Raw genomic sequence first — 21,982 nt, 5'->3', positions numbered from 1 at the left:
GCAAAAATAATTTACAAAATATCTCTGCGTAGTCCCTACAATTGTTTAATGGCTGTCTGTATATTAAATGTGTCACGATGTAGCAATAAATGCATTAGAAATTAATTTAATACAAATAAATAAATAAATATAGAGAAGAAAAGAAATCTTATTTTTCATAATTTTTGTAAAGTAAATATTACAGGATGTAAAGAAATATGCCAATTGCGGTATATAAACAATCGTTAATTGAACATACTACTGTACATAATAATTTGTTGTATCATTATAAATACTCCGTTATTTATAAAAAAATTACATAGTGTTGCTTAGTCTGTTTCTTTTTTATTTTTACATATATACGTCGAAAGAACTTAATGTAAAATAATTCAAATTAAGCATACCACTTACTCAATTTCTTGAGGACTTGGCTGTGTAGTAGGTTTTAAACCACGAATGCTAAGATCGTATACTACTTCTTCAATTTTCTTTACGTTATATTTCAAGGCATCAAATCGTTTTCTTAGAGCATCATTTTTTAAATTTAGAAGTCTAAAACCTGCGTTTAGTTCATTCACAAATTTGGCTATTTCTATGGGCCGGTTATAATCACCATTTGTGACACTGTTTACTGCAAAGCGGCTCTACACAAATAGAATGAAAAAATTAAATTTGTTTACGAACAAAGTAAGAAATAGATATAGAATTACAAGTACCAATTCCGCTGATAATTGAAGTAAACCCATCAGAAAATCTTCTAGATCTAAATGAAAGCCGTCTTCTCGATTATTCTTAACTGAAAATATGACCGAAATTAAATCTCTATAAGGATATGAATTTTAAAACATAATTTAAATTTGCGATACATACTTCCCAATATTTCAGCAACAGTATCTTTAGTCGCCAATATTTTGACTTCCAAATATACAGTTAATGAAGCTAAGAAACATAATCGTTGAGTGACAAAACGCCATTGATCATTAAATCGATAATACTGATCCTTTGGAACAATTTTAGCAAGTTCAGCATATTGCTTGCGTACATCTTCAAATAATTCTCTGGCTTTTGCACAATACTGTGAGACAACTGAAATAACAAAACAGTAAGTAGTTTAATTCTAAATTAGCATCAATGTTTAATAATATAAATATTCAATTACTAACAATTATGATTTACGAAGTCAATTGAAATGTATCAACTCTGAATGTGATATTTTTGTCGTTTGACATAAAGTAGATTGTACAAAAAAACACATACTTATGTTCTCTTCCATAGAATTTTCATTATGAATATTTTGTAGTATCATCAGAATATCCCTGGCACTCTTCTCAATTTCCCTCACAATAAGACGAATTTCCTTTCATGAAACAATTATTAATTTAATCATAATAAATCCATATTATATGTATATATATATATATAAACAAAATAAACATTTTTAATGAATTAATTTGATTCTCGCACAGATTTTCACTTTCATCAACAAAGTTCAAATAATTTCATATATTGATAATTGTTCATTACAATTCATTTCAATGCAATCAAATCGAAGAGATCAATGACGCCTAATGTATGTCAATATGAAACAATTTATGATATATATCATTGGTAAACGGTTTAAAATAAAATAAAGAGATAATTTATCAAAATTATTATAAAAATGTATTGTTTTCTCTTAATTTAATAAATAATTTATTATTTATATCACAAACAAAAACATTTATAAACGAAGATAAAAAATTGTACTTAGCGCGTAACCTCAAAAATTTGGATAAAGTTATAATTAATACAAACCTCGCGTATTTCTTGTTCATTATTTAAATAATCTTGAAATGCATTAAAAATTTGTGATACTTCTTCGGCCATTTCGTTGCTAATACGTTATAAATAAACAATTTTTATACGAAATATCAGCAGCAGAATAAAACTTCGACGTACAAATCTGTTTTGTTGTGCTTCGTATTGATTGTTAATAAAAAATTATTCCCACAGATGGCGCGACAATACATTTATCAAGTTCTTACTTCCTCGTCAAATTCGAACTTTTATTATATTTTTTTCATATTTCTATCATCTTTATAAAAGGAGAACAACGCGTAAAGAGTTTATTAATAAAATTTGATATATTAAACATTAGTTAACATACACAGAAAGATATCGCGAATTTCAAATATGATGGAAAAAGCGCATAAAAAATGGCAGCATTTTTTTTACTTATAAAAAATAACTGTACATATTTTAGTGTATAAATCAAATTATTAATTTGCAAAGAAAAAAGTATATAAGTATATAAATTATTTGTTACCTTTATTATTTAATTAAAAATTAGTCGCAAGTTTTCGTATCATATACTTCTATTTGATATTGATAAAATAATCGTAAGAGAAACAAAAAATAATAACGCAAAAACGACGTTATTATTTTTACCTATCCTAGATAAAAAAAAATAAATCGTAATGTTGATTTTTCATAAGAGATAGAAAAAGCGCGAACGTTGCTACTTGTGCGTTTGGATGCATCTAAAATCTTGCAAACGTTGCTGACCTTCCTACTCTCAACTTTGCGAAATACGCACGCGTTATGTGTGTGTTTGCTGTAAAAGCAGAGAGAAAGCGAGAAAGAGAGCGTAAAAGAGGGGAGTAAAGAGAGGAAGGAAGAAGAAGAAGAAGAAGAAGAAGAAGAAGGAGAGAAGATTTGTAAGCACGAACGCCGTTGCAAGGTCTTGCACGGTATATAAATAGAAACCAGTAGGTCCTGCTGCGAACTCGAGGAAGGTGGTTGGAATTCTACATGATGCCTCCTCTACGTAGGTCGTAGAGAATACCACGAGGATATCTGCGGGCGTGTCATTGATCCCAATACGCGTTCAAGCATCCATGAAACTTGCTTTATGAAAAAAATTCACGCCCACGTTCGCCACGTTTGCAAGAGACGCGTCGATTGCTCCGGGCAAGTGGTCTCAAGTACGCCTTGCAAATGAAAAACCGGAAGTAAATAACCATTATGCATTTATTTCGCGTTGTTTCATTTATATAAGGAAAATTCAGTCGTTAACTTATTATTTTATCCGTTCTAATGTAAGATTATTATAAATAGTTCTGTTATAAATGTTTAATTTTACATTGAAAATATTTAAATTGCTTTCATTTTGATTTGAATAATGTTGCCATCCTTTACATCTTTAACTTTTTGGTCACAAAAAACTGCTATATATATATATATATATATATATAGAGAGAGAGAGAGAGAGAGAGAGAGAAAGAGAAAATCCGTTAAACATCTTGGGGTAGAAGTAATGTTAATAAAATTCTGGTACCGTCAGATTAATCGTAAACTTTTGGTAACCTGCAATGGCGCAAACGACAGCGGATACTCGAAAGTATTTTTAGCCAGGGCGATCTTATCTTGGTAAGAAAATTACGAAGGCCTCAGGGCAGGACACACCAAGAGTGTATTCTAAAGAAGACCTCGTTTGCTTGAAACACGTTCAACGGTACGATGGTACTCTTCGCGCGTCTGCATTTATAAATGGCCACTTCTTCGACCTATCGATTGGACCATTTTTCTCTTTGCATTTCGAATGTATTTAAATTGTCTAAAGATAAAGAAACAGACGGAGAACAAAATCTTTTTTACAGTCATTTGCCATTATAACAAGACTTTTCAAACTATAATTACTAAACTATTAGCGATTCAATATTTGTCATTAAACCGGTATGCAAGCTTTTTAAAAGAGTTTGAGTAAATATCATGACGTTGAACGCGCACGCAAGCGTGTGAATGTAGGAATAGAATTTGAGATATTTCTAAAGAGATTTTTGACACCTTCTAAATATGCTAAAACGTGACAATAAGAATTTTTGTAAATAAATTACCAAGTAAAATTAGAAGATATTCTATTATTAAGAAAAATAATAAGATAATCGTTATTGGACGATTCGTTTCCGAGTGGTACAGCTCGTATTTCGTATGAACAGCTGGCGAGTAACGTGTCCTTTCGTCGGAGGAGGTCAAAGAGAGCCGCTTTCTTTTTTTCTCGATAAAAATGAATTAATTCGCTTCGTTGAAAATATAGCGAAAATTTTTGTAACCGTAGTTAAGTCTAATTTGAAATCTTTGTAAAAGACGAACGGGTTACATTACAGTACAGAGTTAAAGACGTATCGATGACAACGTTTTAGATTTATGGTCGAAATAAATGCATCCATCGTTTTCATGGGAAAGAAAATTCATTTGCTTTCGTAGAAGATAAATAAAGGTATAAAATAAAGGAAGCAAGTGGGCCTTTGGAAATTAACGAGCAAGCGTGCATGCTACAAGTAACCATACTCATTAACGTGCAACATGTAATCATTAATTCCTCATACGACAATGACTTACGAACATACAAGAATATGTACCACGAAATGTCGGTGGATGTTACTGAATTATATGCCTGTATAACCATAATTAAATGAACGATGATCGTTCGTACATTACTCTTGAAAATGATGCGATCTTACATAGCGGTTTCATATTCTCGACTACGTTCGACTCGGTGTCCGTCAAAGGTCATCATTTTCTCTCAAGAATCTTTCCAACTCGAACTTATATATTTCACTATTTTCTAAATAATTGAAAGGACAAAAAAATAAAAATAAAACGGACTCATCGATACTCATACACGGAAAGATACTAAAGAATACGGTTTCTTTGAACGTGCTGTGACGAAGAACGAAACAAGCTGGTTCGAAGAGCAACAGGTTTGACTCGCTGGACTAGTTAATAAATTATCGTAGGTTGCCGCCATCTCCATCTCCATGAAAGAGTCGCGAACGAGAATTCGGAATACTACTCGACACAATCGCAAGTATCTCCAGACGTTGGATGGATAAGCTGAAAAGGAACCTTCTTATTAAATCGGTATATGCATACAAAATTACTTAAAACAAAGATTAGGATATTTACGCTGTTAGAAATAATTATAGTAATTAATAGCTAACAAAAGGAGAAGAAAATGATGAGATTTTATAGGAAAGATGATCGGTAAATGATATCTCGATTTTTATCGTAACATCTACTTATCTATCTTATTATTACGAGATATTACTGTAATAAAAGATTGAAGATCACCCGGTAGAAAATCTTTAAGGAATATACATATATATATATATAATAGGTGAAGCAATAACTTTAATCACCTTGAATATCTCTTTTTTTTTCGAGATATGGAGAAACTTAGTTTGTAAAAGTCACACGGTATGGAGGAGACCGTAACATCATGGTAGTAAGAATTTTTTTATGAATCATATGGATATATCAAGATATTCTTTATAAAAAAGTAATAACTCGCCTACGTCGAAAAAGGATTAGTGTTCAGGATACATGGCAATTTAAATATTAGAGAATAAAGATGAAAGAAATGTTTTGGAAGTAAATAGTAGTAGTAAAAAATTGATGGTTTCTTAGCTTACCTCAAAATTATTATTCTGCGCTTACTTTGTGCTTATGCTGTGCTTATCTTATAATAATAATTATTATTATTATTGTTGTAAGCGCAAGATAATGGTGCAAAATAAGTTACCAATCTATTACTTGGTATATTACTCTTTATACATTTTAATACTATCTCTAAATTTCATATGCCTTTAATATGAAATATCGAAGACGATCAAAGTTATTGATCCGCCCTGTATAAACCGTATAATATATACGATGCGTTTTTTCAGGGAGAAGGAAAAAGGTGACAAATGGAATTCAAGCCGGCGCCCAAAATGCATGCCGACAACACATCCTGAACCGCGAGGTGCGTTCTCCTTCTTTTCTTCTCTTCTTCGTCATGAAACTCTCGGCACGTCCTTGAAGGAGGATAGACGAGCACGTTTACTCTTTTTACTCCCGTACAAATTTACAGGTAGGACCTGTAACAGAGATAGATAAATAGATAGATACCTAGTGTCGGCCTACTTGTATATCCGTGAATGGCGCAAGCACGTGCATTAACTACATATAAACGCGAGTTGAGCAAGGTAAGCGGCCCAGCCGACAACGACTACGTTCCGTAGTACCTCATACGACCTTCATAAAAACTCGTCGATCGAAGATCGCAGAGAATGCCGAGTGATAACTCACCGTCATCTATGGGGTGGCAAAGAAAAAAGCGGATGTCTATTCTCGGCGAACAAGACGCCACTACCTACTATGTCGGCAATAACTGAAACCGAAAAAAGCACTGAATTACAATAACAACAAATAAATTACATCGAACAACGGGAAAAGAAGAAGGAGAAGAATCTGTAAATAAAAAAGGGACACCGAGAGTTTTGTAATCGAAGGAAAAAAGGATACCGCGATCACCTAAAAATGATACATTCAACGGAATGTGACGATTGGTAGTTATAATAATAATAAAATAATGAATGTTGATTGCAAATGATCGTATCGATACGAGATGGTCCCATCCAACCGTTCGAGGTGAAACTAGATTTGGCAAAAAGGTTGCAAGCTAAGGTGGTGGCCTTCCTCTTTGTGACGAATCGCGGGTGGTGATGGTTAATTCGCGAAAGAAAGAGAGAGAGAGAGAGAGAGAGAGAGAGAGAGAAGCACAGAACGACTCGTAGGTTGAGCTTCTCCTCCTTTCTTTCTATCCTCCACCCCCACCAAACGTTCCCATGGAAGACGTTGGCCAGTCTCACGTGGTTTAACGCGCGCATATAGTAGAGATACGTATATATCGTCTGAGTTGCGCTCGCGAACATACCTTGGCCTCCCGCGGTTCGTCGGTTAGTGGTTAGTGCGCGCACAGGTTGCTGCGAGATGTGCGCGCACACGTTGCGCGTATTTTCCGTGACAACACGCGCTAAGAGACTACTCCGATCGCGATTCGTGATTTTGTCTTTCACGTCACCGATATTTTATTTATTCTTACACGCAATACGTCTACCCTTTCCAAAGGAGGACGAAGAAATTACAGAAGGAAGATAACAGAGAGAACTATTATTGTGAGAAATAAATTACGACCGCGGGTACAATCAAATTCATATTCTTTCGAATACGTAATACGTATATTAATTTATCATTCGAGAAAATATTCCAACCTTATCTTTCTTTTTTGTCGAATATGTAAATCATTGACGTATTCTTTAATATCGATCGTCTCGATTCATTTCCAAGATGGGATTAACAACGGTCTGCTGATTTAAATCCTTTTTCTTACGTCGCACGATTCTCGCTGTGTTTCCAAATAGATATTATTTTTTATTCTTTCATTAACATTTTGTTTCATTATACTTTTGATTACGAAATAATGTTAATACGTTTAAACGTTAATTAACCGTTTGGACCCTAGAGGTTTTTGAAAAAACCATATTGTCCATATCCTTCAAATATATTGGAATTTTTCAATATAAAAACTAAACAGCGCAATTACGCTGCGGGGGATCCAACGACGGTTAAGAGAAAAACAGTAATAGTTTCTAGAATGTTAGAAAAACGTTATTAGTGATTTTTTATTATGCGCATATTTTATATATTTATGTACTTCTAATGCTTACATCGTATGACATGTGTATGATACGCAACCTCGGATTATCTTCTATGCGGCCGTTGATGTCTTCTTTGAAAAGAGGCATCGCATAATCGTGCATTGAAATCTCTTGATCGAAATTCTTATTTTCTTTGCTTACAAAAGTGTGCTTCATTGAATTGCTCAGTGGAAAAAGTTTGTTTATATTATTTCGAGAAATGACATTCTTCCAAGTTTTTTTCCGAAATATCATTTATCAAGAATCGTCGTTAACGAGATAAAGTATACATCATTCAAATTCTCTGTCGATCAACTTTTTCGTGTCTGCTATCTGGTTTTTTCTTTTCCTTTTTGTCTACTTCTTCGTTTTTGCGTGGAGACTTTCTAAAGAAGTATCCTGCAATAGGTGATGTAATAAAAAGAAAAGAATCCAAAAGCAGTGCGAGAAACGGATAATAATAGTTAAGATAGCTTACAATACGAGTGAAAGCAGGTAGAAGTTAAAGGAAGAAGAGAAAAAGTACTCCTAGGAAAGAGACCTCCATATTACAACTACCACACGGTATCTACCATGAGAGAGGCGGGCGCATACCTGGTGATTTGAATACCAAATCAACTTCTCTTGTGCAATTTCTTTAGCTTTTTTTATTCCTTGTCCGTACGACCTTTTAACATTTACCTGCGTGCTTTGCGTATTTTTAGGCATGACACAATTTCCTTGCGATTCGCGGCGACTAACCTACTGTAAAATACAATTTATAAATTGAATCAACAGGCATAATATCCATATCGATATTATCATTGCAGATATCTTTGCAATTTCATTATTCTACCAATTTGCATATTATCTTATTTTAAACGCTTCTTGAAGCATGCGATTAATTAATGCAATTAATTAATCTCCTCGATAAACTTATTATAATTCCGATTCAGTTGTTGTTGATCATTTCGATAAAGTAAGGTAAATCAAAGATTACGTATTCGAAAGACATTAAAATAAAAAAAGAGATTCCGTTCACGAATACAGTGCTACATAGTGCTTCTTTTTACGTTCTTCGGTTACTTACAAGAGATTTAACGGATAAATATTAATTTAACAAATATATAAAGACATTTTGTGTAAAATATACTAATGGAGTGAAAAAAAACACCGAGTAATTTGATTTAGCCTCTCCTAGGCTTTGTCTGTATGCGAAGGACAGAGACATAGCCTAGAATAGGTTAGGTCAGGGCTCGTTCGACACGGTCGTCTTCTCTTCGTACGTCGAAGACACGCCCAAGGTCAAGGACAAGCTCGAGGTCAATGCAATTGCCGACAACTAATTCACAGAACGTTGAACAAGGTGTTATGGTATGTGCGCGCAAGCGTACGCACAGTTTTTCTCTCTTTTTTATCTTTCACAAATATTAGCTAGAATAAAATATCGATTTTATGATTTAATTGTACGTCTCAAACTGATTGATTAAATATCTGTCATTATAATACTAAATATGTTTAACACTTATACAAATCGAAATGAATTCACTTAATAAATTTGAACTTACGGAAGTAATAAATCGTGTCAAGAATTCGATACAATCGCTGATGCGATTCTCGCAACTTTAATGTAAGTGGCGCTCTCTTCATTTTCACAACTAAATTATTTCAGGTAGAAATTTATATTATCAACGATGGGATACAAAATTCTCTAACTTATCGGCTTAGTATTTCCACTCTGTAAATCATCTCGTTTTTCTTTCTTATTTTAATTTAATCTTGATGCAATAAAAGCTATAGTTTTATAGTTAACAGATTGGAAAATAAAAAACAAGAATACAACGTTAATAAGTTGGAGCTGAATTTTATCGATGATAAAGACGATAAATATTACAAATAATTAACTATATAAAAGTATTTTATATGCATTATTCTCTTTTTTCATAAAATAAATGTTTGAAGTTAATTAACGTCACACCATATGTAAAATCTCGTATGTACACACACACACACGGTGGTGGGTAAAAATTAACAATATTATAAACCAATTAGTTGCCATATTTATAAGAATATTTTTGTATAATGGCGTGAGCCATTTAAAATGTCATTGCTCTTTTAAAAGCGATCGATCTATTGTAATTAAAATTTTTTTATTTCAAAACATTTATATATATATATGTATGCTATTCGATCGATTTTATAATATAGCCATATACCGGGTTAGGTATTTAAAACAAATAATCCGAATAAATTGATCGTTATTTTTTTTTCTATTATCAATAGCAATCGAATTATTCAAATGGCCTATTTTAAATGTCTCACCTGGTATATAGAATCAATGCAGAAATAGTAATTGTGCGATTGTTTAGGAAAAAATAGCAACAAGATGATCGATCAGTTTCGCTTCTTTTCGACTTCATTATGTTCACATTTGTTTCTCGTTATTCTTTTTTCAATAATTTACATCGATTTCTGCGAAAAGGGTTAATCTTATTGCTACGCTTTTTTTCATTTTAATTGAGAAATTACTTGGTTGTAGAAATGTAAGCTGACTATTTACGTTCAAATAGGTATGTAAATTTGATGTTCTTTGCAAGAGTATAATTATTTGAAAATTCAATCACGACCCTTTAATCGTTGCCAAAAGAAATACATGAGTATAATTTGAGAACTTGTTGTAAATATGACCAAAAGATCACAACGTGTTCAAATTTATGCTTTTGTAGAAGCAACGTGTACAAAACTTTATATCAACAACGCATGCTATCCATTTTCATTAAAATCATAGATAAAATTAATCGATAATGCATTTTAAAAATAATAATAATTAATATTTATAATATTAATATTATAATTGATATTTATCATACAATTAAAATGAATAATTTAATTAAAATATACTGATTGCATGATCCGCCGAATATATTTGTATCTTCTATTACAATGCCACTTGAATTTATTTAAAAATTTGATTGCGTTATTATTTACAAAAGTTTTCTTTATCGATAATCTATTAAATTCGTTGCAATAGAACAACTGTCACGAATTCTATCATTTAATTAACATATTGCAATTAAATATGATAAAGTTTATATGATAAATGAATATCTTAAAATATTCGTCTAAATATTCAACAGATAATGCAAGCAGGATCAAATTTAGAAAAACAGCATTTTTGGTCTAATTACGCTAGTAATATTACCTATGTATGTACGCGCGCGCGAAGTCTTAATTTATATTTATTAACTATTATAAACTTTAAAGTACAGTCTCTTCGCAACTCACAGTGATTATCAACTGATCCTGATTTTTCAGTCTATTTTAAATAGGTATATGACAATTATCGACGTAAATGCATTTATATGAGTTATTATGATTAGACTAACAGAGTATGAATATTTTCAATGTTAACCTATTATTGCACGTGGCAATGTATAAATAATACATTATTCAATTATTTACTATGATTCGTATAATTTATGATTCTTCTTCTTACTTGATTGCTGTTTTAACAATAACAATTTATGTAACTTTTTTAACAGATTAAAATACTTAATAAATATTTATTGATACAACATATTGACCGGTTGATAATCTAACTGCGTAAAAAAGAATATATATGTTACTGGAATAGCGGGAAATCAAGCAATGTTAGCAATCCTCGATGCCGGGGTATCCAGTAACATATATATATATTCCTTACTAAAAAAAAAATATCTAAAGTGTTAATTTAGAAAATATCATACCAGTTAAATTTTGTTGTTGATTATTTTTATAAATTTAAAGATTGGTGTCATGTAATTACTGGTACATACTTCTATACATTATGATTTGCAGACTAATCGAAAATCTACTCATCTATATTGTTAGCATGTAAGTATGATATGTCAATCAAAGTATATTATTCTATAGGCAATGATAAACTTTAATGATATAGCATCGATATAATTGTGTGAAACTGCACGTGCCAATTAAAAGGAATTCTATATTTTATTTGTATTTCCTATTCTTGTGCTAATATTAACCGTTTCAATTATACTCATCATGCACACAACGCAAGCTTCACAACCAGGTTCAGAATAGTAATATGGATGTAAATGGAAATGAATTTCTTGATCGAAATAATAATGTAATATTCAAAACGATATTATTCCAACGCTAAAATGGAATGTTTCAGTATTTATCCTACTGAGATATTCATTTCCATATCGTGGTAATACTATTTGCAAAGCCTGGTCTGGTAATAATCTCGCATAAATTACAAGACAATAATCTGATATGAAAAAATTCACTAACCATGATGGGACGTAAATGTCTAGTTTTCTTTTGTCTCAATAAACTTCTCCTAGTACTCGATGGAAATATTTGAAATTCTCACACCTAACAGAGTATTTTTATTTTGTTCTCAACAGGCTGAAAAATTCTTATAGCCTAGAAATAACGTGTACTTTTTTTCCAAGGAACGTCATATTCTTATGTTTATCTTTGTTATACTTCATGCCGATACGTAGATTGCAAAATACAAATAACTAGAAAAGTAATTATCGTAACTCTATTATAGAGCACTCGTTGATATTATTTATAATTTAGATATATTTCGAACATAATATTCGACTATGTGTGCTACGCATTGGACAATTAGATACTTCATTATTTAATACATCATTGCTTTCAATAAAGATTGAAAATTGACTAGAGGCAATAATCTCTTGGATTTATACTAATAATGCTGATGACTGAAATCTTTAGCTAGAAATGTAAGATTTATGCGGCAGCTTTTTTATTATATCGATAATGCCTCTTGATTACTTTTAACTAACCTTTTGCTTATACAGCTACTGTGAACTAGTAATCGGTATGAAGCGGAAGTACTGGATATACATTTTATATTCTTCATGGAGAACTTTGCTGTATGTAGATTTCTCTTCGATAATAACTTTTCATCATACAACTCTTTTGGCATACTAGAAATAACAGTTTTCCAAACAAAAATATTATTATATATACCCATTTTTCATATGAAAAATATGAACAAAATTTCATGCGAATGTCAAAGTCTGCATTTTCATCTATTCGGCGCCAATAAAGCACTGCAGAATTTCCAATATTGTACATTTTTGACTAGTGAAATTCAACATTACTCGTGTATCTTCTTTGCATTTAGAAAGATGTTGTAATACATGTCGTAATATTCAGTATTTAGTGATTCATTATTTTTCTCTTCTTTTCTTCTTGCCCGCGGCTAAGTGTTAGTTTTTAATGTTCAATTAACTTTATCCATTAGAATTGACACTTTTCGCAAGGAATGCCTTAATAGAACACTTCTGTTAATACATGCCTGTAAATAGCATAATTTTATTTATCATCAAGCTATTGAAACTTTGCCTTAACGTTTTCTTAAGGACTGTTATTAACTTCCAACTTTTTATGCTATTTGCATTATGTCACTTAGATTCGTAACTTTTTTTAAACTTCTTATTTTTTTGAAACTTTTCAATATAGAAAGTTTGATTGATCTCTTGAATGCACACACATACAAATACACACACACTTTACTCCATGGAAAGTCTCTCTTTGTTACCATTCAAAAATTTGCCATTAATTTTCTGTGCGCATTGGTACTTTAAACATTTGCATATATAACATTCACACACTTTGTTATAGCTTTAAGATATGTCACTTTGTACGAAGTCTGGATTACAAAGAAAGAAATATCTTTTTCTTGCCATATAATTGACTCTGTAAAAATCGTGGTTTTTTACAAAGTGCTTTTCAGTGTTCCATATTATGTTCACATGGTTTTATCCGTGCTTTCATTTTACTATATCTTTTAATTTCAATAAAATAAATATTATATCATCAAGGTATCGTGTCCAAAATTGTTTTTACTCTATAATGCTGATACTAATAATCACAAGTATCAATGCATCACACTTATTAGCTTCCTGTTTATATATATTCTATTTCCATATTTCTATATTTACCATTCTATCTTTCATTTTGTATTTAACTGTCTATGGTATTTATAAAAATACCGAATGAGTATGAGGCAACTCCAAAGTTGTAATACTAGCTATGAGCAATGTCAAAGCAGTGAGTAATGCTGGAGCAACCAAAGGTGCACCGATTAACGTTTGAAAAGTTATAGTCCCTATGAGACCTGATATTCTTATAACAGCAGCGATAAAGCCAAAGCCGGTGCATCTGTATAAATAATATAATTAATTAATTTTTATAATATATATTTAATTATATGTCAGAATATTATGAAATTCAAAGAAAAGGATTACCTTAAATGTGTAGGAAAACTTTCAACTGTAACCAAAGTAAGCGATGTCCAGGCAACCGCAAAAACTGCGATAAATCCTCCTTCAAATCCTAAAACTGCAGAACTATTTGTACCAACTAGTATTAGGCAAAGTGCCGTAACGGAAGAGAAAAATAAAGAGATCCCTGTGTACAGATGAAAAATCAAATGATTAGTATTTTTCAAATATATTAAATTGTTTATAAAATAAGTTACAAAAAGATAAAGATGAAACAAACCTATCATTTTTGGCCGTTGTAAAACTGTAAGTGCAAGTCCTGCTAATGTGGCTGCAGGTATAAAAGCTAGTTGAGCAACCAGATGACCATGTAATGCTTCTTCGATATAAATATTATAATCAAGATCGAGAGTTGGACATGGACCGCTAAGACTCAACTTTGTGTTATTTTCCATTTTACATTTTGTAAAAGCTTGGGCTGACAGATCTGTATCTACAAATCTTCGAAAAACACAAAAAGATATATTAAAATATTAACACTTTATGATTTACCATCTAACATTTTGACAATAAACATACTTGGAGTGCACGATAATGCTGTTTGTAAAATGTGTTTTGCTAGATTTGATGCTGCTAAATTCTACAAACTGGAAAGTGCAATTGTCAAAGTCCACATGACTGAGTACCATTTTTGTAAACCTACAATATACAGAAATTTTGATATATAACATAAGACATTTAAATATCTAATTCGTCAAAGATCTAAAAACACCAGCTTACTTGCAATACGAAAAAGTTGAATCTTTATATTGACAATTTTCCATAGACCCACTAAATATGTGATTATTAAAATCTTTTCCAGAAATTTGTGCAGTTTGAGCTTCATATTCTGTTGATCTTAAAAGTTTAAGATATTCTGGACACCATACCATAAGACCATATAGACTTAAACAAAAATGATATCGATTAAAAATATTCATAACAAAAATAGAAATCAAGATAATAATCAGTGGGAGAAATCTTACCCAAATGATGCGGTTGACCAAATAATTAAAAGTACTATAGTCACACGTAAATGTGGCGTTGCAAATAATTCCAGGAAAGAACTCCAAAACTAAGATTATAACAAAATACCATATTTTATATTAAAGAAATAAAAATCTTTGTGTGCGTATATAAGAGATTATGCAAGTATTTATGCTAATTTATTTACCATTTCAATGGAATACATTATATCTGCCAAAACGCTAGTATGAGTACTAGGCGACGGAGGTGCCAAACCACGTGGTCGTTTAGTTGGAAGTTCTAATTCGGAGAGTTGATACTGCGCACCCGCAGCCCCTTTTCTTGCATTATTTTTTTTGTATATTCTCTACATCAAAAATCAAAGATTTTCAGAATAAAGAATACATAAAAATACATAAAAATTCAAAAAATACAACATAATAATTTAATGACTACCTGATAAACCATCATTGCTTCGACGTCTCTTCCTGCCTCAACAAGATATCTTGGACTTTCTGGCAGAAAGATGAGTCCAACAGTAGAACATAACGCAGGTAAACAACACAATAACAGGAAACGATGCCAGGCACTGAAGTGTTCTTTATTTTCCAGAACAACCATCTCTCCGGTCGTTGGTACAATTGTCCATGCAAGAAGAGCAGCATAGACGCCGCCTAATGCTCCTGCTGCTACGAGTATGCCTGTCCATTTGCCCCTACTTAATCTTGGGCAACACTCTGCGAGATATGCAAATGCTAAGGGAATAGATCCTCCGACTCTATAATGAGATAACAAAATATATTGATAATCTATCAGAGAAATTAAATGAAAATATTATTAAAAGAAATATATATTTGTGCCACTCACCCGATGGCGGAACAGAATCTTGCTGTCATAAAAGTACCATATGTTGGCATAAATGTAGCGACTCCGCTAAATAAAGCATGTACAGACATAGCCGATAACAATGACCTATGCCTTCCAATTCTGTCCCCGAGACCTCCCCAAAACAATCCTCCCAATGCGAGACCCATGAGAGTAATATTACCTATGATATATACATATATTAATGAAATTAAAATGATCACAATGAATCAGTACGAAACCTAAATTTCACTAACCAAGCCATCCTTTTTCGTTATCTTCAATACATAATTCAACTTCAGCACTTGGTAATATATATGGGACAACAAAAAATTCAACAGTATCAGCAGCAAGACTTAGACCTGTACATAATGTTGCTAATAATTGGAAGTAACCAACGCCAGCCTAAAATAAAATGGAAATGTTATAGAAAAAAGGAAGGGAAGAAAATTTATGCAAATTTTCACCTTCAAAATGAATTGGAAAGCATTCACTTATAAAAGGCACTATATAAACATTTGTGAAACCAATTATACAATGATGGAATGAATATAGAAACAATTTGAACAAATTTTTCTTCATATTTGTTATATGCAATTATTGTATCGAGATAATAATTATACGATATCTTTGTAATTCACGTAAAGATATTTACTGGGATATCCTGTAAATAACCATCGAGCCTTCGCGACGTATATCTCGTCTTAACGATTGATTCATCTAAAACTTTATCCATATCGTTGTCACAAATTTCACGTCAAACCGAATTAAAAATTTGATATTATTTCTATACATAAAACAAAATGATTAGTTAGACAAACGATGTCGTTCGTTCGCAAACGTCAATTTAATGAATCCATTATTTCGATTCGATTGTGTTTATCTCAGTTCATTCACCCGTACAAAAAAAAACATACAGCGCGCCGCTGTACCGTTCGTATTAGTTCGTTTTTCTTCGTACTCATTCGTAATAGAAAGAACTACGAACGAATAGCCAATGAAAAAAGTGGGATGGAGCTTACTGATTTATTATTGGCTGATAGCCAATCGATGCCGCCCAATTTAGTATTTTTGGAATGAGACGAATAATAAAAATGGAGTATTTACAAATAGATATCGATTTTGTACCTGCTTAATCGCATCCTCGTGAAATTGTGCGAGGAGCGTAGCATCGGCTGTGGAATCGATCAAATCATGCTCGGCGGAATCGGCCGAGGGGGCGTTCGCATTGGCATTGGCCGAATTAGCTGTTTGTGTCGTCATTTCTTCGGTATAGAGGCCACCCCTAGCATTCAGGGAACGATCTCCAGTTCCGGTTGTCGTCACGCCACCAGAGGAGGACATTACACCACCCCCGCTGCCAACGAGCCACTGGCTTTCCTCCTCCGATGGGGGCATTACTGCCACAACTCATCTAAAACATATCATTCGAAAAATGCTTAATATTATATAATACAAAAAATAAAGATACAATATATTTTCCGTCCTTTTCTCTCGATCCTCTTTTTGATTGGATAACGATAAAAACCAATCAATGAGATAATACTGCCGAAAAAATGGAGACTAGAAATGGCGCCAGATATGAATTCATAAAAACATACGATAATCGTAACATAACCGATAGATAAACTAAAGAAAAATGATTATAGTAATTTGATGTTACGTCATTCATACGCTTGCCTATATCAATACCATGCTTACGGATTTTTCGACTTAGAAACGTGTTACGTATTTAATACGGCAGTCAACCCTATTGTATGCTTCTCCACATCGATTAGCATTAGCTTACGTATGCAAATTTTCTCCCCTCGCTCTCTCTCTCTCTCTCTCGTAGTGATATCCTTTGCACGTAAATGTCGCACGTATTTACGTTCTTCGCACACGCGAAAGCGTGACGCGTTTCTCTCGTAATGGCATATGTGTTATACATAACTACGTGCACGAAAGACACGTGTCAACCTTGCGTCAATGCCGAATAGGCCAGCAAGCAAACGAGAGGATAAGGGAGGGAAGCGATGTCCGACTTTACAGCCTATACTTACTATTTGTTCAATAATATGGGAATCTCATCGCGTAGTAATGTTTTTTTAATGTTTTATTATTCTAGAATCAATCACTGTTCGATTAATAATGATTCTATATATAAACAAAAGGATTGAGATAAAAGCTATAATCATTATTTTCCCTATTGTATTACCCCAGTAACAGATAAAAATTTATTTTTAGCTAGATTTACGGAATGGAGCTTAACAAATTTCACTTCCTTACAGTAGAGTTTTATCGTCATTTTTAAATCGCTCTAGACATTTGATACATGTTATACCCCTTCTGGGTCAAAAGAATAACTCTTTCTCCCTCTATCTCTTTGTCATTTTGATCAGTAGGAAAATTTGTGTGAACTAAAACAGAGAAGACCAAATTGACGTCTAACTTTGGCGCGCCCGTTATCGATATTTTTATCGGATTTATGTTATGTATGTGTACATTTAAATTCTCTCTTCCGAGACGAATAAAGGTTACATGGGCGATATAATTGAATTGACCTATGACATAAAACGAAGAGAGAAAAGAATTTAACTAAATAGCGCATGCTCCAGATACTAATTATATACATTGCTGTGTATTCTAATTGCAAGATAGTCGATAATAATTCATTTTTCTTTCATTTGAAAAACAATAGTAAGTTTGAAAGATCTTAAAGAGAGAACAACGGTAATTTATGATAATAAACTAATAAACAATAAGTAAAGAACATAAAACAAATATATATATTTCATATTAAAATTATTTATATTATAAAATAAATTTGTAAGATTCGTTGACTTAATCTATTGTCATAATTACCGGCACATATATTTCTATATGTATTATAGATCAACGACTTTTACTTATGACGAAGAATATCAGCATGCGGTTCTTCTCGGAGGAAGAAGTTATTTTTGAATGTTGCAGGAATCTTACCCTTCTCTTTTTTTAAGCTAGTAATGATCCTACAAACGCGCAGCTTCCCGCTCCTTGGTGGAATGCCTTTTCAGTAACGAAGAAACTCCTCCTCGAGTTCGCATAGAAGAAAGTGCAAAGTTATTTGACATACTGATAATGAACATAGATAGAAATAGATTCGAGTCAAGAGAAAAAAGGATTCCTATATGTATACAAGATGTTTTCAAATATGGGAATATAACTTCAAGGATACTAAAATAAGAAAAAAGTTCGTATAACGATATGCTCGTTGCATCTTTGTTTGAATTTTGTTTTAGAAATAAAGAGATAATTCAAATAATGTAAAAAGAGTGTAGATACACACCAGTAGTTGAATTTGAAGATTAATAAAATCAAACTATGAGAGAGAGAAAGAACGCGCAGAGATCAAGTAGAGATGACAAAAATAGGTGCGACGCATAGAGTACAACGCTATTTAATCTTCTATATACGGAAGTCGAATTCTAGTTCGTTACTCATACATCTAAATTTCCATCTTCGGAAAAGTTTCGAACATAAAGACTATCTTGACAAACTTTGCTCGCTACTGGCAATACTTTATACGATCGATAAAGAGCAAAATATATATACACATATAACGTATAAATAGGCATGCATACATACACAAGTTTATCGAGTAACAGATACGAGTAAAAAATGTATAAACAATAAAGAAAACGATTCATTTATCGTAGAGAGAAAGAGAAATTTTGTAAAGATTTAACAGTTAGAAAAAGAAACAAAAAATACTTCTAAAATAATACACATAAAAGTAACATTACAAAGCAATAATATCGAAGATACGACTTGTCGTTTAAATACGTAATTAAAAAAGTAACATGATTCATCAATTGTAATTCAAATCGCTGTATGGTTGTGCTTAACTACGAACACTGTTCAAAGTTTTTCTTTTCTACCCTCGAAATATTTTACGAAGGATATATATTTTCGAAACATTTATTATTTGTATAATACGAGTATATCTTGTTCTTTCTTTTCTATCTTATGATAGTAATGTCTTCAAAGATGTTGAAATTAAAGTCGAGGTTAAAAAAGAAGTCGAAGTTGAAATAGAAAACTAGCAAAATAGCCAAATATAACGAGAATAATTAATTCAACGTCAACTTTAACTTTTTCCGTAACTTCGACGTCACCTTTCTCCTTCTTTTTTTTCAATGAAACTTCTTCGACATCGCTTTCCTTTGAACTTTAATTTTTTCTATAGTTTCACACACACTCTCTCTCTCTCTCTCTTCTTCAACTTTAGCTTCAATGTACTCAGCCACATGCACACACATGTTTACATAGAAAGTATCGTTCGCGACAAATGGAAAAATGCATTTCACAATCGATACATTTAAATTTCCCTCCATCTCGATATAATCTGATAAGAATCGTTTATCGCGCAGAATTGTACCATAGACGTCCTATAAAAATAGTCGAAAATAGAATTATTTGGACGCAACCCTGACGCATATCGATCATTAACGATAATAAGTGGCATCGGAGACGAAGATCTTTCGAGATATCGTTCTACGCACAAATATTTAAAGAGTCGCAAGCGATAAAAATATTGTTGGCCAAAGATATCTTTTATCTTGCTCGATGTTAAATAAAAAGTGAACGAAACAGAAGTATCGAATTATTCGAATTATTCGAATAATTTGGATCGATCGAAGAAAACAAATGTTTTAATTATAATAAAAATAAAATACAAGAGTAAAAAATAATAGAATAGTTTCGAGAAGAGAAAAGCTAGCGTGACATTGGAAAACGCGACGATGTTTTAAGCGTAATAATCCGATAACCTCCTTGTTTTAAAGCAAGCTCCCCCTCATTTGCTGGCAACGCTATCAAATATGCCGGCCTACGTTTCTCGTTAACGATACTCGTCGTACTTACAGATGATGCATTCATCTCTTCTTCCTACGTTAGTTGGATATGTGTATGCGCGTGTGTGCAGATAGCACACTACACGCGTATGCGTATATACGTTCATATAAATTTCTGTTTATTATAACGATCGTTCTACTTCAAATATTGTACGAATCTCTCGCGCACGACACGCAGATGCGCGCGCGTGTAACACTAACTCATTTTTTTTCCTAAACAAAAACTCACGTTTTCACCTGTGCAACTACGACGACGCGATAAACTCTGACTCAATTGCCAGTTATCACTTGTATACGTACTTACATGATAAATATTTCTTTTTATCACGACACTTTAGATCAATTTTCATACCTTTATCTACCACTGTGCTACGACATATTGATTACTTCTATTCGTATTTTGTTTTTTCTTTATTATTAACGATTGCTTTGCTACTTTTTTTTTCTTTTTCTTTTTGTTAATCCCACTAAAAAGAAAAAAGAAAGATGAAAAGATAAATATCATTAATATCTCGTACATCATGCCTCGATACGATCGTTTATCTTTCTGTATTAACGCACACTTGTGACTCTTGTTTAATAAACTTGACGTATCAATGAAAGAATAAATATTTCTAATTACGAGATTAATTTGAAATTTTTGATTTCGTTTGGAAGGAATATAAAAATGATAATTCATAATAAAATACAATTTGAAAATACAATTTGAAAATAAGACAATTTGATGATCCGAGTTATTCTTACCTGGTTAATAAAAAGTCGTCTGCAGAAACCGGCACCGAACACGTCACAATTTTCTTCTCTTTCTTGTTTTCTCTTGTCTCTTCTAGGAAGCACCTCTCTTCTGACAAAGTAGAAATTGCGTACGGCTCTAGCGTTGATCAATTCCACTGACTATTTCGTATAACAGTCGTCGATCCTTCGTTACAGCACTCCTTTTTATTGATCGACGATAAAACACAACCCAAACGAGAATTCGTAGCTTCTAATCGCCTAATGGACCGAACACGATAACTCACCCTTATTTATAACTACGATTTCACGTTTGAAATGTTTCGTCATTTACGCGATAATCAAACTTCTCATTATATTTATTCGAATTTCCTATTTTTCACGTATTTTCTTACGACTAAAGAAAAAAAGGAAAGAAAATAATAAGAAAAGGAAAAGAAAAAGAAATACGACCTATAGTATTAGATAAACGCGAGATACGAAAACATTATCGTATAGTTTATGTTTTGTTTTTGTTTTTTTCAAGAAACTACGTTGTTACATCGTCGTTACGCGAAAGAAAGTTTTTTACGGATAATATTTTGAAGGTCGCTTCCCGTCCGATCATTGTCCTACCTCAAGGCATCCCTATTGTGCAAGGACGAAAGCTTCTTTTACTGACCGAGCTAAGGATTTTCTTGCATTTTTCTTCTCCCCCTTTTTTATCCTTTTTTACAAAATTTCCTCTTCTCGTTTCTTCTTCTTTCTTTTTTTCTTCTTTACTTATATCCTTTTTGTAAAA

General features: G+C 32.2%; 2 protein-coding genes and 1 long non-coding RNA gene across 5 annotated transcripts; all 3 read right to left on the bottom strand.

Annotated features, from left to right (window-relative positions):
- Window positions 1-130: 130 nt before the first annotated feature.
- On the bottom strand, window positions 131-2,056 carry LOC122526237 (translin). Its single transcript, XM_043649522.1, has 5 exons — window positions 1,774-2,056; window positions 1,237-1,336; window positions 850-1,065; window positions 696-775; window positions 131-623 (listed from the first exon to the last, which is right to left on the bottom strand). The coding sequence occupies exons 1-5, from the start codon at window positions 1,843-1,845 to the stop codon at window positions 387-389; spliced, it is 705 nt and encodes a 234-aa protein (XP_043505457.1). The 5' UTR covers window positions 1,846-2,056; the 3' UTR covers window positions 131-386.
- Window positions 2,057-2,400: 344 nt separating this feature from the next.
- LOC122526621 lies at window positions 2,401-9,670 on the bottom strand. 2 transcript variants are annotated; one of them, XR_006306125.1, is made up of 5 exons: window positions 7,960-9,670; window positions 7,512-7,880; window positions 7,056-7,433; window positions 6,091-6,172; window positions 2,401-5,879 (listed from the first exon to the last, which is right to left on the bottom strand). It is a non-coding gene; the product is annotated as an uncharacterized LOC122526621 (long non-coding RNA). The 2 variants fall into 2 exon arrangements; XR_006306126.1 differs by lacking the exon at window positions 6,091-6,172.
- A 1,783-nt stretch (window positions 9,671-11,453) lies between these two features.
- On the bottom strand, window positions 11,454-21,939 carry LOC122526614 (synaptic vesicle glycoprotein 2C-like). Of its 2 annotated transcripts, XM_043650154.1 has the most exons (13): window positions 21,214-21,939; window positions 18,557-18,647; window positions 16,724-17,009; window positions 15,853-16,000; window positions 15,599-15,779; window positions 15,188-15,509; window positions 14,940-15,098; window positions 14,752-14,840; window positions 14,507-14,671; window positions 14,306-14,425; window positions 14,007-14,227; window positions 13,751-13,913; window positions 11,454-13,664 (listed from the first exon to the last, which is right to left on the bottom strand). In XM_043650154.1, the coding sequence occupies exons 3-13, from the start codon at window positions 16,991-16,993 to the stop codon at window positions 13,484-13,486; spliced, it is 2,019 nt and encodes a 672-aa protein (XP_043506089.1). In that variant the 5' UTR covers window positions 16,994-17,009; window positions 18,557-18,647; window positions 21,214-21,939; the 3' UTR covers window positions 11,454-13,483. The 2 variants fall into 2 exon arrangements, with proteins under 2 accessions (XP_043506089.1, XP_043506088.1); XM_043650153.1 differs by lacking the exon at window positions 18,557-18,647.
- Window positions 21,940-21,982: the final 43 nt, after the last annotated feature.

The sequence above is a fragment of the Polistes fuscatus genome, unplaced genomic scaffold (genome assembly GCF_010416935.1).
Source record: "Polistes fuscatus isolate 324 unplaced genomic scaffold, CU_Pfus_HIC Scaffold11, whole genome shotgun sequence".
Lineage (NCBI taxonomy): Eukaryota > Metazoa > Arthropoda > Insecta > Hymenoptera > Vespidae > Polistes > Polistes fuscatus.
This window is presented reverse-complemented; position numbering and strand designations above follow the sequence as displayed.